Below are 18,464 nucleotides of genomic sequence, written 5' to 3'. Positions count from 1 at the left end.
TGCACCATTCCGGCAGTCCAATGGTGCATCTTACTCGCAGCCACATTGATGGCCGCCTCAAAACGCTGTTAGCGCTCATTGTTAATAATTAAAAATAACAGCTTTTTAATACATTAATGTCACAAATTTCTTCAGGATCATGTAAGGGGGCTTTAAACTTTGATTTAGTCACTTTCCGACTTTCATAATAATAATTTTTAACAGAGTTAAAGCCTTGAAAATAACTATTTTCGCGTTTTTCAAATTTTAAATCGCGTATAACTCGACAACAATAATTAATTCTAGAGAAAAATCATAAGAGATTTTTTTGCTCATAATGTCCCAAAGAATCTAAAAAAATTGGTACGAAGTGAAAAAATTGATTTTTTAAATTTGTTTAAAAAAATGTTTAAACAATTATCCGACCGCGGCACCTCCCGGCACCGTGTATTTGTTATAAGGACCTTTATTTAAGTAAAAACGTTTGTGCAAAAAAAGACGGATCGAAATAATTTACCTAACGGGGGCGACGATACAGTCTGGACTATATGGGATGTTGCGTGTTACATATATCGATCGGATATCGCTTTTGGTATGCGAGCTTCCTTATATGCAACTGGCACAACATGCGACATTACCTAATGTTAACATTATGGTAGTGCTAAAAGTTGATAACTTTAATTTTTCATGGTTTTTTCTATATTGGAAAACAAATTTGCACCGTATTCCTAAATAGATCAGTTGCCAAAAAGTTAAGGAACAGTATTTTAGAGCCGCAGAGTGAATTCCGTATTTACCAACATCATGGTAGCAGCACAAATATCTTTAAAATCTTTAAACTCGTTTATCTCAAAACTACTAATTTCGAGTTATCAAGTTATAGTATTAAGGCGACGAATTATAGCGAATTATTGGTATAATTATTGTTCAACTTCTTTAACCCATTAGTTCCCAACGTTGCGTATACGCAACATTTTTAATTTATTTTTTTTAATGTATCACTACTTGGAATAACATTTTTATTGCTACATTTTATTTAGAATAGAACATAAAGTACAAATCTAATAAAATATTTTGAAATAATTAAAACGCTATATATATATATATATATATATATATATATATATATATATATATATATATATATATATATATATTTTAATTTAATGAATATTGAAAAAATCGAAAACTCTTTTTTCATATATTTGTCGATGTAATTTCTATACTAAACGTAAAAATATATTTCTAAAATTATCAATTTATATTGATGTATCAAATTTCAAAAATCTGTTTTGATTTTTGCATACCTAATCGATTTCAATAATGTTGCGTTTACGGGACGTTGGGATTTCCCGTAAGAAGAGCCGCTGAGTCGACTGACTAACTTAGCGCTGACGGATTTTGATAATAATTTACAATTTGCGCTTTTGTATAATAATTCAAGAGAAAAAAGTAAAAAGTTTCTCATAATCTATCAATAGATGAGGAAATGGTGCCATATTTTGGATGATATAGACGTACATAAAAGGAAAACCAATTAGGTTTTGGTTCAAACTATGGTCTCTATCTAGTTCAAATGGTTATTTATTCAAAGGTTTACCTTAGGATGGAAAAACAAAATCTTATAAAAACGAATTGGAGAAATGATTGGAGAATTGGCAAAGGAGAAATCGTTGTGCTAGATTTGTTGTCAAATATTCAGCGAAAATCTAACCATCACATACCTTTTGATAAATAAATAAATAAATAGTTTATTTACGGTTATACCAATTACAATAATTACAATCATTAAATATTTCATGTTTAACAGTTTTAGAACTCAATAACAATTACATACAATTTACACAAGACAAATAAATAGAATAAATAGCTAAATGACAGTTCACAGTGACAGCCTACATTGTATTTTAAAAAGATTTTTTCAGCTTTTTTCGAAAACTATTCAGAGAGCTAGAAAAAAAGTCTACATCTAAACCATTTCCAGATTGACACATTCGTCTTATAGGTCTATTTAGACAATAGTTTGTTTGTTGGAATTCTAAGTGAAAAACGTCCTTAGATCTTGTGCACCTTTGAGGAACCCTAAGACCTATTCTCTGCAAAATTTGAGGCGAATCTATCATTCCGTTTACAATCTTGAAAAAAAAACCAAATCTAGCATTAAACGACGATTTTCTAATGTTGGTATATTAAGTAATTTTACAATGTCACAATACACTATATCTTCTGAAGAAATCCCTAATTTATAGCCTACAAAGCGTAGAAATTTTTTCTGAACCTTCTCAATGCTTTCAATATGACATTTATATAAAGGAGACCAAGTAGTGCTAGAATATTCTAGAACTGATCTAACCATAGAACAATACACACTTTTAAAACAATCCACATTATTGAATTCTGACAAGGTTCTTTTCAAAAATCCAAGTAATTTAAAAGTTTTATTACAAATAAAATTATAGTGATTTTTGAAACATAAAGTGGGATCAAAAAATACACCTAAATCTTTGAAAGTGTTTGTTGGTTCCAGTAATATATTATTTATAGAGTAATTAAAACATATAGGTTGTGAGTTTCTAAAAAAGCGCATTATTTTACATTTATCGATATTAAGTGAAAGGTCATTCTTTGTACACCATTGTGAGAAATTGTTTACATCTTTTTGCATTTTTACACAGTCTCTAACATCCTTAATAATTCTAAAAATTTTCAAATCATCAGCATATAACAAAATAACACAATTTTCAAAGATTTCTAAAATATCATTTATGAAACAAATAAAAAGAATAGTCGATAAATGACCACCCTGTGGGACGCCAGACCTAACCAAAATCTCTTCAGAAAGGCAGTTCTTGACTTTGACAACCTGAAGCCTCTCTGTTAGGTAGCTCTCCAACCACTCAAGTAGGAATCCATGAATTCCTGGTGCTTCTAGTTTTTTTTATAAGAATCTTGATGTTAACCCGATCGAATGCCTCTGAGAAGTCGGTACAGATCACATCAACTTGAGCCCCCTTCCCAAAGGCATCCAAAATGAATTCTTCTAGGATTACTAGATTTGTGGTTGTAGACCTACCCGGCATAAAGCCATGTTGTTCAGGAATAATTAAACTTTTACTTGAAAAAAATATTTTTGAAGCAATAATTGACTCAAAAATCTTTGCAAAAATAGAAATTTTGGAAATGGGTCTGTAATTTTCTATACATGTTTTACTACCATTCTTAAAAATAGGAGAAATAATATAACTTTTTTTCCACTCTTCTGGGAAAGTGCCAGTGCTTAATGATAAACGAAAAATTTTTAGTAATACAGGAGACAGAACCAAACGACTTTTATGTACAAAATAGGGTGAAATTTCATCAGGGCCACTACTAAGTTTTAGATTTAATTTTTCTAACTTATTAAAAATATATATTAGACTAATATCACAGCTGCTTAAACTAATTGTTTTATTATAATCAAAGCTTGGAATGTCATAGTTATTGTTATCTACATATGACTTAGAGAAATGCTGTTTAAAAAAATTTGAAATTTCTGATGGATTGTTTGACTCATTGTTGTCATAGGTCATGTTGTTTGGTAAGTCATAATGTTTATTTTTACTGTGTACATAACTCCAGAATTCTTTGGAATTAGTCATGTTTTGTTCCAAAGTTTTTATGGTTTGACTTTTACATTGCTCAGCTAAGACTTTGCATTCTCTACGAATGTCTGAGAATAATTTATAGTCAGAAAAATTATTAATTTGTTCGAATTTTTTATGAGCTACTTTTTTTCTCAGAATAGCATTTTTACATTTTTGTTTTGGTACAAATAAATCTATGCAACAGTACAAAATATCATAAAAATAGGATATTACTTTATTAACATCTGAAATATTGTCGAGTAAGTTGTCCCAGTTTACATTAGCTAAAAATTGGTTTATTAAAATATAATTAGCCCTATTAACATCATAATAATAATAATCGTATTTAAGGAACTCAGTTTTATCACAATCAATATAGAAAGAAAGTGCTTAATGGTACTTTGATAACTCTTTCTCATCTTACAAGGTATTCGGTTTGCTAAAAGAAAAAAGATATTACGCTACTGGAACAATTGGAGAAAACCGTATTTGTAGTAGTACAATGGAAAGTGTAAAAAATATAGAGAAAAGATCGTGGCACTTACAGTTTTTCTTACGATACTGAACAAAGTGTATTGTTAGTTAGATGGAATGACAATTCTGTAGGGACAGTTGCAACAAATAATTGTACCAATGAACCCCTCGCAGGTGCAAAAAGACATAACAGAATAAAAAAGAAAGTCCACCTCGGCCAAAATTTATAGCTGCGTATAATCAACATATGGGTGGATGGGTGATGTTGATTTGCATGATAATGGCATATCTACTTACAAAATAAAGGTAAAAGGAAAGAAATAGTGGTGGCCCTTTTTATAAATGTGATTGATAGTGTTATTGTCAATGCATGGAATTATATTATAATATATCTTACATTGATGGCTTAGTGTGAAAACCTCGTATCTCATTTTTTTTTCGAAAATGACATTTTGGTGGTTTTAGTTTGAAAACCTTGTAGCTCACGATTTAAAAAAATCCAAATACACTAGACTATTTTCTACAGCCGAAAAAAGAAACCACTTATATCAATTGCTCTCTTGATTTAGTGTGAATATCACATATACAGTGGAACCCCGATAAGTTGGCCCACGATAACCCGGAAGTCCGGCTAACCAGGACCGATTTTTATCAGACAAACATTACAACAATAAAAATGTATGTCCTTTATGCTGGATTTTCCAATTTCTTTTCAACATCTTAAAATATTTTCTTTTATCTTTCCTTATAAACATATTGTTCGAATACTATAATATCTTATATTTTTCAGGCTAATTTTATTTATCATAATAAACTTTCTTCGTAAAAATTTGTCGTTTTAGCGAATTCCTATGTAGTTCATTCGTTTCAATTTTCAATGTCAAACACATTATACAATGAGAGATAATGCGTATTTGTGTAATTTGATACATAATATACCTTAGTAAAAATAACTGGCATGGCAGACAACGCTCATTCTCGTGTTATCGAAACCAATAGGCATCTGTAGTATCCTTTATTTACTTGAAACTGTCTAGCATTGTTTAGAAAAGACTATTAAAAAATTATTTTTCAAACAATGGGCTTAGTCTTCACTCTTATTAAATAACATAAGTTCGTTCTCGTTGCGAGACGGTATTGTGTGTGTGTAGTAAAGTCTAATTGTTCGTTCCGCGTAAATATATTCAGATTTTGTTGTGTTTGCATGATTTTTTGTCTACGTAATGGCAATAAAACTTAAAATGTTGTTTTTGTTTCAAAATGATAACAAAAGACAGTTTGGACAATCGGTGCAAAGCTAAGAAAGCTAAAAATGAGACTCTCGACGACGCTTTGTATGTGTGGAACGCGAACGTGGTTTACAAGTGTCTGTGTGCCAATTATAACGGAGTTTATCTGTAAGCATACCATATTTTAATAATTTTTACCATTTTCTCCGGCTAACCCGAATTTTCGATAACCCGGATCGGCCGCGGTCCCGATTAATCCGAGTTAACGGGGTTCCACTGTATTTATAACCAAGACTTTGGTACTTAATTTGGAGTATTTGTTTGAGAGATTTGACTTTGAGAAATGTTTTTTGTGAACAGTAAAAGGTAGTCCTGCATACAGAAACATTTTATGAACCTTAAATCAAAAGATTTGTACTGTATCAACCTAGTATTTGGAGGTGTGCAATAAGCTATGAAAAATGAAAACCTCGTAAATAATAATAAACACAACCTCATTTAACATGAAAAACATGTATATCAAGATATACGAGGTTATCCTAGTTACTTGGGCAAAGGCTCTATATACTGCAAGGATATTTACGTGTTTTTCATAGTTAATATTTGTATTTCCAATTTAATAGCAACATTTAACACTTTTAGCTCTAGGCCAATATCAGATATTTGTTTCAATGTGCTCGAATTAAAAATATGTAACAGTAATTTTTGTTTTTAGGTTATATTATGCAGAAAATCAGTTTTTTGCCTCTCCTGTAAAATTGTAATTTAGTGAGATACGAGGTTTTCACACTAAGCCATCGATATTATATTATATTATAACATGATAAATAAAACCAAAATGTCATAATTAGATTTTAAGTCTTACATACCAGTTACCTTTATGAAAATGGAAGTACCGCTGATCGAACATAACGTCCAAGGAGAGGGTATATCGGCTTCAAAGATCAAACCAAGAATCCTACAAGACCCAATTGTGAACGACTATCCAGAAACAGTTTGTTGTCAGAAATTATACTTGCTAATGTAGGTCATTTCATGGCAGAGGAAGAAAATAAAGTAATAAGAAGACAAGCAAAAGTACAACTGTATATATGAGTTGTATAATTCCAATATCCGCTAACTCCACACGCAACATATTTTCAGTAAAAACAAAAAACTGTATTTAATCTTTCACAGCACCTGTCCAAATTAATTGAAATTATTCCATTACGGAATGTAATTCTGATTTCTTGATAACCCTGATTTACGTAACTTGGTTAATAAAACAAAAGATAAAAGTTTATTTAAGTATGTATAAAAAAGTGGATTTAGCAGGTTTTGAAACTAACCAGTGGAGATAGCATGGAATTAGCGAATTTTGGATATAACTACAGGTGAATTTAATGACTTTTCCTTTTCCTTCTTTTACTAGAACATGCTTTTTCAACTTGTTCAGTTATTTCTTCCATTACTTTAATTAATAAAAGCTAATTACGGACAATAATATTCACACAGTTTTGAACTATAACGCCATATCGAAACCTTCAGAATGAAAGGAACTGGCGGGTTTTGGAAAAAATTATTAACTTTACTGTCAAAATTAGTCAGGAGCTGGCGGTTTTAGGTATAAAATGAACATAATAACATCTAAAAAATTGCACAGACTATCTAAAAACAAAGATAGTTCAAAATATGCAAAAAGTGGACTTAGCAGATATTGGAATTATACGACTCATATGTGCGTGAAGTGTAAAATCATCTAGGTACATCCAAACTACATTTAACAACTTCACAGTAATTAAGAATTAAAAAAAATATTCTGGGAAATCCATTGTTGCATATATGCAACATTTTGTTATAAACAAACTAAGGACTTTTATTTTTTTATCTTGATAAATGAGTATTAAGTATATTCTTAACAAAAAAATGCAATAAAAAAACACAATTTATTTATTTTTTTTCTAAGCTTGGGAACTAATGGGTTAATAAACTGCTCTGAATCAATAGTACTCAAGATGCCCCAACATAATTTCCAGCATAATCTTCGTCTAACATTTTATAAAAATTCAAAATGAAATATACGACACACCAGGCTTATGCCTTCAGAATCGCGACTAAACAATCATAAGTGGATTCATGTCTATACTACAATCACAAAGATGCACAATATATACAGTGATGAGCATGCTAATAACCGACAAAATAACGTAAAAGATGGAAAACATAATACATTGTGGAACAAAAAGAGATGAAACTAGTGGAGGTGAAAATTTTCGTTATAAACTTATAAATTAAGATTACATTACATAGTTTTCCACCTTTAGACGTATCACAGGAGTATGACAACTGTCACTGTGACAGTAGAATTTTATAAAATACTTCTGTCACAGACGTCTAAAGGTGGGAAACTATAGGCTTGTTCTAGCATCAGTTTCAAATGGTTTGAAACCATCAGCGAATAGTGGACCAGCGCAAGTAGAGGGGATATCACTGGTGACTGTATTATGTTCTCTCACTGACCAACTGTTTGCTGATGGTTTCTGACTAGTTTGACTAGTCTTATAACAAACCTTATGTAATATAATGTTAATTATTTATACGCTTATAACGATAATTTCCACCTCCACTAGTTTCATCTCTTTTTGTTTCGCAATGTATTATGTATTCTATCTTTTGTGTTATTTTGCCAGTTATTAGCGCACTCATCACTATATACATTGTAAATCCCAAATGATGATTTACAAAGTTTATACATTGTAAATCATGATTCAGGATTGCTCCTCGTAACATCTGACATGTCTTGGTGTGTTTACTCCTAGTGCATCTTTATTGTGATTTTAGTATATGCTTGTCCCTATGATTCATTGTGGAAGAGCGACTATCGCGTCACTGTAAAAATAGGATAGGTTGAGTTTTCTTAATCAGTGTGATTATTTAGTGGCAAATGGATTGACTTACATTTGAAACAATGTGTTTAATCTTTGCGACTAAAAAATCGCCGTAAGTGGAGGGCTAGCTTAAGTACTTACCTGAGTTATACTCATCTGGTTCCTTCTTTAAGTCTCTCAGATCAAAGGAGGTGAATACCTCACCCTTTATATATCTTGGATCACTTTCAAGGAACTCTTTCTTAATTTCAGCTTTTACTGCCCTAGCTATTAAAAAATAAGAATTACATTTCATTGTTTAGTACTATACCAATTATTATATTTTACTTGTGTTACTTGAATTACCAGCTGGTCCATTCTTTATGTCCTCAAGATTGGTTGATGTGAATAGCTGATTCTCTATGTACCTTTGGCCACATTCAACAGACTCTTCCTTGATTTTAATGTTACACTCCATAGCTAAGCTAACAATCGTAAAGTTAAAGTAACAAATAAACAATAAACAAACTAAAAACAAAATCGCTATTCGCTAGGAAATGGATATGGATACAACAATCAACAAACTTGTCAGTCATGTCATATGTCATATCTCTTTTTGGACATTTCTGAGTTAATAGGGCATTTCAAGACTTTGACGTTTATGTCACCACTGGGAGGCAATTAAAGGCGGCGCCAGATATGCGGTATTTGGCAATTACTGAACAAGTGCTTGCTAAATATCAAATATTTGAGTGCTCATGAAAGTGTTCGTTAAACGGCAAGCACCTTGCACCACATATTCGAGATTCACCACGGCGAATATTTGTTTACTTTGAAGTGTTGAAAAGACCGACAACGTACGGGAACGCTGTGTCTAGGTACACGCTAACGTGTACGCAAATAAAAAAGTTAGGTATAGTATTTTTACTACAAAAACGTTATTACGTAGGTCAAAATTTTTGACGTAAGAGAACTGTCAAAACATTAGAATGTGACTTTTCATTATTGCCATGTTAATTATAAACATGGCAATAATGAAAAGTCACATTCTAATGTTTTGACAGTTCTTTTACGTCAAAAATTTTGACCTACGTAATAACGTTTTTGTAGTAAAAATACTATACACGCGAATTAAACTTCATCAAGCCAGTGACGTCATTATGTATTTAGTGATATGTTTAGTGTTTGTTTGATAGAAAAATATTTGTTATTAGGGGAAGGAAAGCAGAACTATTCAGATGTTCAAACTTAATTATTGTAATAAATCAATGTGTATATAAAAGCATATGTATTCAGGTAGGCAAAATAAATATTTAGTTGACATGACATGTACAAAACACTGTTAAAATAATTTTTATACGTAAGTTAGTTATACCAGTTTACAGTTGAGTCCGCGAGTCTTTACCCGTGCGTCATTAATACCTGGCGAGATAAAACACATACTTTTTATCTAGCATCATTCTCTTCCACGCATGAAACTCATGACAAACCAGCTGCCGTTTGTTATTAATTAAAAATACATGTTATTTTTATGAACCATCTAGACCAGGGGTTCTCAATCTGTGGTACATGTACCACTGGTGGTACATTTCATTAGGTGCGGTGGTACACAAAACACAAAACCACTGCCAAAATTCAGCATATTTGTAGTTAATTAGATTATCTACCTCCATAGATCTTCAGCTAGGTGGTACCAAAAATAATTATAAGAATTTTGGTGGTACATGGCTCAAAAACATTGAAAACCACTGATCTAGACTAAGTGCATTGAAAAGAGATAGGTACAAAAAAAGACGATTCGGTATGTTTTCATATTTTAAGCACAATTTGTTTGACGTTTCTGCTTTGTTTACATTTGTGGCTCTCAGTCAGCGGTTTTTGTCGAATTTTTGCGTTTTGAAGTTTCTTTATATTACACCAACAGTTGTTTTCACAACTAATTTTATATTGGGCTCTGAAATTTTAAGGAAAATAATTATATTTTGGCAATTAATATTTAAAAGATACAAAGCTAACGTCATTCACACAGTAAAGAAATGATTGTGTTTAGATTTCCGTCAAAGTGAATAAAATAACAAAAATATAATATGTTATTGAATTTTTTTATAAATTGTTTATTTATTTATTAATCAATAATAATAAAAGAATTTATTAAGCTACTTCAAATGTAGCTGTAATTCTGCACAAAAATTTTGAAGCAAAACTTACATTTGACATTCTATATATTTGATAACGTCAAATTTTATAATAAAACCCCTAATCGGAACAGTAGCCACTTTCTGTCAGTTGTTGTTGCGTGAAAAGATTTCCGACTTATTTCGTATGCTTTAAATGACACACGGGTAAATACTCGCGGACTCAACTGTATAAACCAATGCTGTTGTGTTTATTTTTATTTATACAGGGAGTTGAACTTGTTACGATTTTCATAGATAATTGGTTATAACTTTGTGAATACCCTGTATAACATATTAAACCTTTATATTTTTGTGATGGAGAAGTTAAGAAGATTTCGAACATAAAATAAAATATAGGGTGTTCCATTTAAAAAACATAAGTTTGATCTGCCACTATGGTATCGAACGCCCTGTAACATTCTAACTAAATTTATAATATGAAGCTCAAAGTTTGCAACAATTTTTGTTACTAACTTTTATTGCTATCTATTACTTTACTGTAGCGGATCTACTGAGCTTTATCACACTAATCATGATTCGTAAAGGCTGTATGACACTATGCATTTTCTTGTATCATTTCTAATATCGTTTCTGATATCGTTTCTTGTATACATTTTCTTGTATCATTTCTTGTACGTACATTTGTGCCCTGTATGACACTATGCAAGTTCTTGTATCGAAAATTGTATGAAATTCGGCACGTGATTGGTCGAAATTTTGTTTGTCACCCTGTGTCACGTTATGGTAGTACTGCATCTACAGACACAGCTGATTTTAAATATTTTATAAAATTTATAAACTTTTATATAATTAACATTTTAATGTTAACCAGAATTTTACGTTGACTGAGGTTGATTATTTGTGTTTTTATTTTGTTTTGATATTTGTGCTAAAATATTTGCATTAGAATTATCTTCAGTTTGATCCAAATTAGGAACTATTGTATTTTCGTCTATTAAAAAATTATGCACCATGAAACCTAAATTTATAGTTTGAACTTTACTAGGAGCTAAATATATGGTTATTAGTAGAACAGTAGTCCATACCAAACGGTATATTAAGTATCAATAAAAGATTTATAAATAATACCTACAAAAACACAAATAAATTCATCAATACATTATCCCATTTTCATTTCAGCCGCCATTATGAGTAAGTAGTTATGACCAGTGTTCCCAGATGACTTTTTTGAGGATCAGGAGGTGTCGCCACGAACGATCAGGAGATTTCAGGAGACTCGCTCGCCTCAAAAATTGGTAGAATTCTGTAGTTTCAGTCTTTACGTTTATAGATAGGCAACTAGATGTCGCCACGAAAAATCAGTAGAATCAGTTGGTGGACGCCACCAATCAGCAAGGAGGGGGGGTATTTTTTACGTTTATACTTATACACAGGTACAATACACAGAAAATAGCTGATTAAGTTCCATCTGTTGACTTTTGGGGGAAATGCAACTCTATAAAATCTGTAAGGGACGGCTGTGGCAACGCTAGATGGCGGCTAAAGCATAAAAATAAAAAAAATAAAATAGGATAAAATTCTGAAAAATTCAAACTCCATACAAAACCGTTCTTGAATCGTTACGCGCATGCGCAATGACGAATAATGCTGCGCAGTAACACATTTTTCGTTACTGCGCATCCTCGTAATCATTCAAGAACGGTTTTGTATCGAGTTGGAACAAAACCAGATGATTTTCAGAATTTCATCACTTCATCAGGAGGTTTAAAGACGCCATCAGTAGATCAGTAGGCGAGGGTCGCCATCAGTAGGTCTCCTGAAATTTCAGGAGGTCTGAGAACACTGGTTATGACATTTTAGATGTTTTACCAGCAGGTTTTACGTTTTTGCTCTTTGCGCAGAAATTGGCGCAGTTCTTGTACAATAATCTGTGCCTGACACAAATTCTTGTATCGTTTCTGATATCGTTTCTTGTATCTGTGTATGACACTATGCATTTTTTTGACATATCAGAAACGATATTAGAAATGATACAAGAAAATGTATAGTGTCATACAGCCTTTACAGAAAAATCTGAAAAAAATTAGAAATATAGTGTTTGATAACTATCCCCAAAAAAAAGTTATATACTTTTTTTCAAAAAAAAACTTTAAAATTTTTTTTTGGTTATGTACATTCAACCTACAGGTCTATAAAATATAGACGTGTTTTATAAAAGCCTTAACTATGCGTGTAAATTTTTTGAAGTTTTAAAATTGATTGCATCCCACCAAAAAAAAAAAATAAAATCGAAAAATAAATTTTTTGATGGTGGGGGCAGGGAGAAGGGGGTGGTAGGTTAAAATTACGATGAATCTTATGTCTTAATCACATAAAACTTAAAAAAATGAAAAAAATTAAATTCTGGTAATGAGGGAGGGTATTTTTTAATTTATGTATCCCGTCCATAAGTGGAAAGTGTGATGCGTCACTGTAGACGCATGTGCCACTGAAAAGTGACGGCACAGTGCTCAAACGTTTTCTTTTAGGTTCTACTATTTAAGTTATAGGGTCCCGTCGTGCCTAAAATGATTAAGAATTTTCACATATAGCGGCTCTTAGTCTATTAGGTATTCTCGAGTTTTCTTTCATTGAATACATATTTCTAAACAAATAAATTATGTGAGATTTGTCTGAATTAAATAATAAGATTGTTAATTTATAAAATAACAGCTTTCAAACTCTTAGCTTATCAAATGAAATTTCTCCTAGGTTTGATTTCATCTAACTTCTTCTACACTTGGTCAAACTATAACATTTTTTTTTGAAGAATTTTGATAATTTATATTCACTTCAATATTAATATTAGTAATTTTTGAAAATTTAACTTTAAAAAATTTAGTATCTTAACTTTAAATTCATTTAACCTATACATGGCTTTTTAGTCATTTTCAATTTTTTAATTAATTTTAATTATTATGTACGAATATAGAGGTCGCTTAAGATTGTGGTACCTTCTTTATCATTTTAATAAATGACAGTCTTCCTCAGCCTCAGCTGAGCTGTTCACGTGGGCTCAAAATGGTTTGACTCAGCCATGTTGTCTTTTTAATATATCAAAGAATTTAGATGTGATTTATTCATTTTAAGGGGTTGTTATACCCTATATCTGTGGCTTTTCCCCAGTATCTATGTATTTTATTGTGTCGTTTAGCAATTGCTCTTCTATGAAGTATTTATAAGAGGACGTAAGTTTTTCACTCATTTTTTATATAAAAAAATCTTATCTTAAATGTCCTTTTAGGAAGCTCTGATGATGGCACGTTATGTGTTGAAAGTACTTAGCTGATAATAAAATATTTTTTACACACTATCAAAAGTTTTTTGAGAACATACACCTGTTTGCCGTTTTGACCTAATTAGAAGTGTGTTCAAGTCTTAAGGCCGCGTCCTACCATTAAATAATTTGATCAAACTGGTTTGAGCAAACTGAAAGTGACAGTTAGTGACGTCACATCCTGAGTGTTCATTGTGGATAATAATGAAAAATTTTAATTTTAAGTAAAGTACACACAAGTTAGACAACTCAATACAAAAAATTTGATCAAACTAGACTGATAGTGAGAGCACAGATTTTTAGAATTTCAAAAAAACTGCAATTGTGACGTCACTTTGACGTACTTCCGGAGTTTGCTCAAACTGTTTGATCAAATTATTTGATGGTGAGACGCGGTCTTGACAGTCTTTTCCAATTCTTCTAAAGTAGACCACGTAATTAGTTGTGTCAGATCCTGTGTACAGAGGGTCTACAGCTGACTTCTTATTGTTTGCTAATGTAGGTGATCCGTCGTTCATAATTACTAGGTTGCATTGTTCGATAGCTTCCAAAAGAATCTTGCCATAGATGTCGTCATATCCATCGTTTCATTCCAAACTATGTGCGTTAAAGTCGCCCCCAATTATGAATGGTTTTGGAATTTGTTCCAAAAAGTTAGTCCACTGTTGTAATGATATTCTAGTTCTCGGTTTAAAGTATACTGAAACGAAGTAAATATTTTTTATGTATATATGGAAAATTAACCGAGAAACAAGTATGCTCAAAGTTGATTGTAGTTGGAATTGAGACTTCTTGGTATATTAAGTCTGATTTTAATAAAATGGCAGAGCCGACGTACCCGTCGTCCCGGTCACAGCGAATATTGTTGAAGCCTTTAAAATTATAATATTTTTCTGCTTTAAACCATGTTTCCGATAGAAGTGCAACGGAGTAGTTGCCCCTATCTAGTAGATATTCCAAGTTATTTTTATTAGAAGCTGCCGAACATCAGTTCCATAGGGCTTTTCATCGACTGTCATTTGTTTCGAGCTTCTGTCATGTGTCACATAATATTAATATATCTACGCCATACGTCTCTAGTTTGTATCATTGTTATATAATAATAATGGCATTATTCATAAAACTTCAGCTCCTTATCATCCAGCGACAAACGGAGCGGCCGAAAACTCAGTTAAAACCCTAAAATATGCAATAAACAAAATGTTAACAGGCTCCCAGAGCAAGAGTATATCTGAGTTGATTTCAAAATATTTATTTTCTTACAGAACTACCCCTCATTCAGTGACATTTCAAACTCCTGCCTATCTCATGTTTGGGCGTAAAATTAAAACCAGATTTGACTTTTTGACATTTAACGATAAGACATTGAGAGCTAGAGAACAACAGATAAAATACCATAAAGGTAATAGGGTGGTAGAATTTATAGAAGGAGAAGATGTTTATGTTAGGGATTACAGGGTAAATGCACAAAAGCCTAAATGGGCAAAGAGTAAAATAGTTAGAAAATTAGGACATCAGACATTTCTATGTCAGCCTTTAGATAATCCAAGTCTTGAATGGAAAAGACATTTGGACCAAATTGTTAAATGTGGTCATTTTTACGATGAAGAAATATCTAAAATTTCTGATGACAAGGATAGAGATACGTGTGATCCACTAAGTTCAGTTCCAAGTACTTCTGTAAGTTTGCCATTACCTTTAAGTGAAACTGAAGCTTTGGTAACCTTAAAAAATACCAGTGAGACCCAAGGAGTGTCCGGTAGTGTTGAAACCGAATTTTCGAGTGAAGATATCAGTGCGGTTCCTTCGTCAATTAAAGACAGTGCATCACAATCAACCGTTGGGTTGCAGTCACCTAATATTAAGGAAAGATTGAGAAGAACCATCAGACCGCCTGATCGTTTAGATTTATAATTAAGACTATGACAATGTGGTTTTTATATTCGGATCTTGGTGTGGAGGGATGTAATGTATGCTACCTGTAACAGTTATGTTACTTCCCACCTCTACAAATCTATCTATGACCAACTACACAGATAACCTACAATATTAGCATATGTTCATTTAGTATAATGAATAAAGGTTTTCATGCCGTCTAAATTGTTTAATATTCTTAGATGTGGACACCATAGATATATAATACTCTAGATTGCGCCCTGCGATCTTAAAATGGGTGACGGTTGCGACAGAGATAAATGAGCCTATTTGGTCGGTAGTCTCTTTTTAATTTAAGGGGAATATGGACGACGTGAATATCCCACTTTATCGAGTAATATTCGTTGACAGTTGGAGCGGGTGGTGACGGGAAATGGTCTTTGGTCTTCGGACGTGGATAATCGTGGTTCGAATCCCATACCAACTTTACTTTTTTTATTTTTATTTAATCAATATTGCGTTTATTAGATATTCTTACATCTGAAAAATGGACCTAAGTAAATCTAGCAGATAATAAATAATGTATGTATAGTAAGTTAATATTGGAATACATAATATGTGAACTGCATAGTAAAATAAAAGTCATTCGTTATTAATATAAATTCGTCCTTATTCGAATAATTCGAATGATGTGAATGTTTGTTTTGCTTCTACTTTTTTAAAAAAATTGTAACAATAGTTTCATAAATAAAAATAACGTCTAATTACTTATAATTGAATCGGTCATTTCAAAAACAGCAAAGTCCACAATTTTCAGAAACTAACTTTTTGAGAGAAACAGAGGCGGCTTTACCTATTGTGCAGGGTGTGCGGTGCACACGGGCGCTGGGATGTTGGGGGCGCCGAGCGCCAAAGAGCGGGTCCTTTACGTTGTTTTAACATAAAATATGCTTTAAAACGATTAATGAAAAATTACATTGGCACTTAATCGCGTTTTATAGATTGCCGCCCGCCCGGCTATGCGTCCATCGGACGGGCGGCAATCTTTTGATTCGTTCGAAGACATACCGACAATGATTCCTAAATCAGTTGTGGAACCTATAAAGGTCAAATTTCTTGGGACTAAAAATTGAAGTAAACGATATTATTCAAGATTTTACTAATGCAAAAGCACGAAAAGTATCTTTTTTTATAAGTATATGTTGTAACGTTACAAACGTCACATCTTTGCTATTTTATTTTTAAATAATTATTTTATTTTATTTTCTTTAATATTTCATTAATAATTATCATCTCTATTTGTTTTACCTGTTTTCCACGTTAAAAACTTGTTTGGCGCCGTCTTTTGTTATCCTCTATTTCCTATCTCCCTTTTCATCTAACATCTAAGTCATACTGAACATACTTCATATTCTCTTAATCTCTAATTTATCTCTAATGTATCTCTAATGTATCTCAATGATATTTCAATTATCGTGACAATGTGAATTTATCGACAATGTTGTAGTATGTGCGTCCTGTAATAATTCGTTAATAAATTATTATTTTTTTAAATAATCACAAATCACAAAGTTGTTTTTTTTTATTTATCTAACCAATTCCTTCCTATAAGTACTATTTACTCGTGTACTCAAACCTGTTAAATTTACTCAACCAATTTTCAATCTTACCTCATAGATAAAAAAGTTCATTTTTAATTAAATATTTTTAGCAGATTTGGGTAGGTTGTCCTGATGCCGTGAATACCTATTGGCTCCCAACATCATTTAATATTGCACTATTTGCATCCGGATTGTTGTTTACATTATAAGCGTACCTAATACCCTCTAATACCTACTCTATGTATAGTCGGTTCGCTAAATAAACTCAGACACAACTAGACAAGGCGAAAACGGCGGACTCGTTGGGAAAAATATTCCCATGAGATATTTTTGCACAATTACATTCGTGAGACATCCCAGAATAATGTTCAAGAAGTCGCCCACGTGAAAAGTGGGCCAAATTTTTTTAACAATTTTTTTTTAATCAAATTGCAAAAATCAATATTTTTGGCCCGGACAATTTTTTTATAGGTTTTTTTGGACCATTCTGGATAAAAAAGGTCTCTTATAATTTTTCTCTAAAGTTGATCGTTTTCGAGTTATAAGCAATTTTAAATTGAAAAAAACGAAAAATGGCGATTTTCAAAGATTAACAACTCGGTTAAAAGTTATTATTATGAAAGTAATAAGTACTATTTACTCGTGTATTTACGTATTTACTTATTATTATTATATTATTATGAAAGTCAGAAAGTGACTAAATCAAAGTTTAATGCCCCCCCTACAAAATCCCGAAGAAATTTTTGTCATTTTATTACTAAGCTGTTATTTTTAAGTAATATTATTGAGCGCCATGCACGTGGTAGCCGGCCGTAAATGCCGAGTGCGAGAGAGATGCCACTCTGGCAGTCCAATTGTGCATCTTACTTGCACTCACATTTATGGCCGCCTACCACGTGCATGGCGCTCAATATTATTACTTAAAAATAACAGCTTAGTAATAAATGAATGACAAAAATTTCTTCGGGATCTTGTAGGGGGGGCATTAAACTTTGATTTAGTCACTTTCTGACTTTCATTTAAGCCTTGAAAATCGCCATTTTTCGTTTTTTTTTTAATTTTAAATTGCTTATAACTCGAAAACGATCAACTTTAGAGAAAAATTATAAGAGACCTTTTTATCCAGAATGGTCTAAAAAACCTACAAAAAAATTGTCCGGGCCAAAAATATTGATTTTTGCAATTTGATTAAAAAAAATTGTTAAAAAAAATTTGGCCCACTTTTCACGTGGGCGACTTCTTGAACCTTATTCTGGGATGTCTCACGAATGTAATTATGCAAAAAATCTCATGGGAATATTTTTCCCAACGAACCCGCCGTTTTCGCCTTGTCTAAACTGGCTAGTTAATTTATTAACTAATTTTGCCAATTTAGTAAAATTG

At 31.9% G+C, this 18,464-nt stretch overlaps 1 protein-coding gene across 5 annotated transcripts in view; it reads right to left on the bottom strand.

Annotated features, from left to right (window-relative positions):
• LOC114332976 (zinc finger protein 239-like) overlaps positions 1-9,057 on the bottom strand; it is a 61,782-nt gene extending 52,725 nt beyond the window's left edge. Inside the window, exons 1-2 of one of the 5 annotated variants that reach the window (XM_050650198.1) lie at positions 8,518-9,057; positions 8,314-8,439 (exon numbers count right to left, since the gene is read on the bottom strand). In XM_050650198.1, the coding sequence (XP_050506155.1) occupies positions 8,314-8,439; positions 8,518-8,629 (238 nt within the window). In that variant the 5' untranslated portion in view covers positions 8,630-9,057. Of the gene's footprint in view, positions 1-6,181; positions 6,324-8,313; positions 8,440-8,499 lie in introns of those variants that run through there. The other 4 variants (XM_050650197.1, XM_050650201.1, XM_050650200.1 and 1 more) reach the window with 4 other exon arrangements.
• Positions 9,058-18,464: the final 9,407 nt, after the last annotated feature.

This window comes from Diabrotica virgifera, chromosome 5 (genome assembly GCF_917563875.1).
Source record: "Diabrotica virgifera virgifera chromosome 5, PGI_DIABVI_V3a".
Lineage (NCBI taxonomy): Eukaryota > Metazoa > Arthropoda > Insecta > Coleoptera > Chrysomelidae > Diabrotica > Diabrotica virgifera.
The sequence above is the reverse complement of the archived record's forward strand: the minus strand, read 5'-3'. Positions and strand labels throughout refer to the sequence as shown.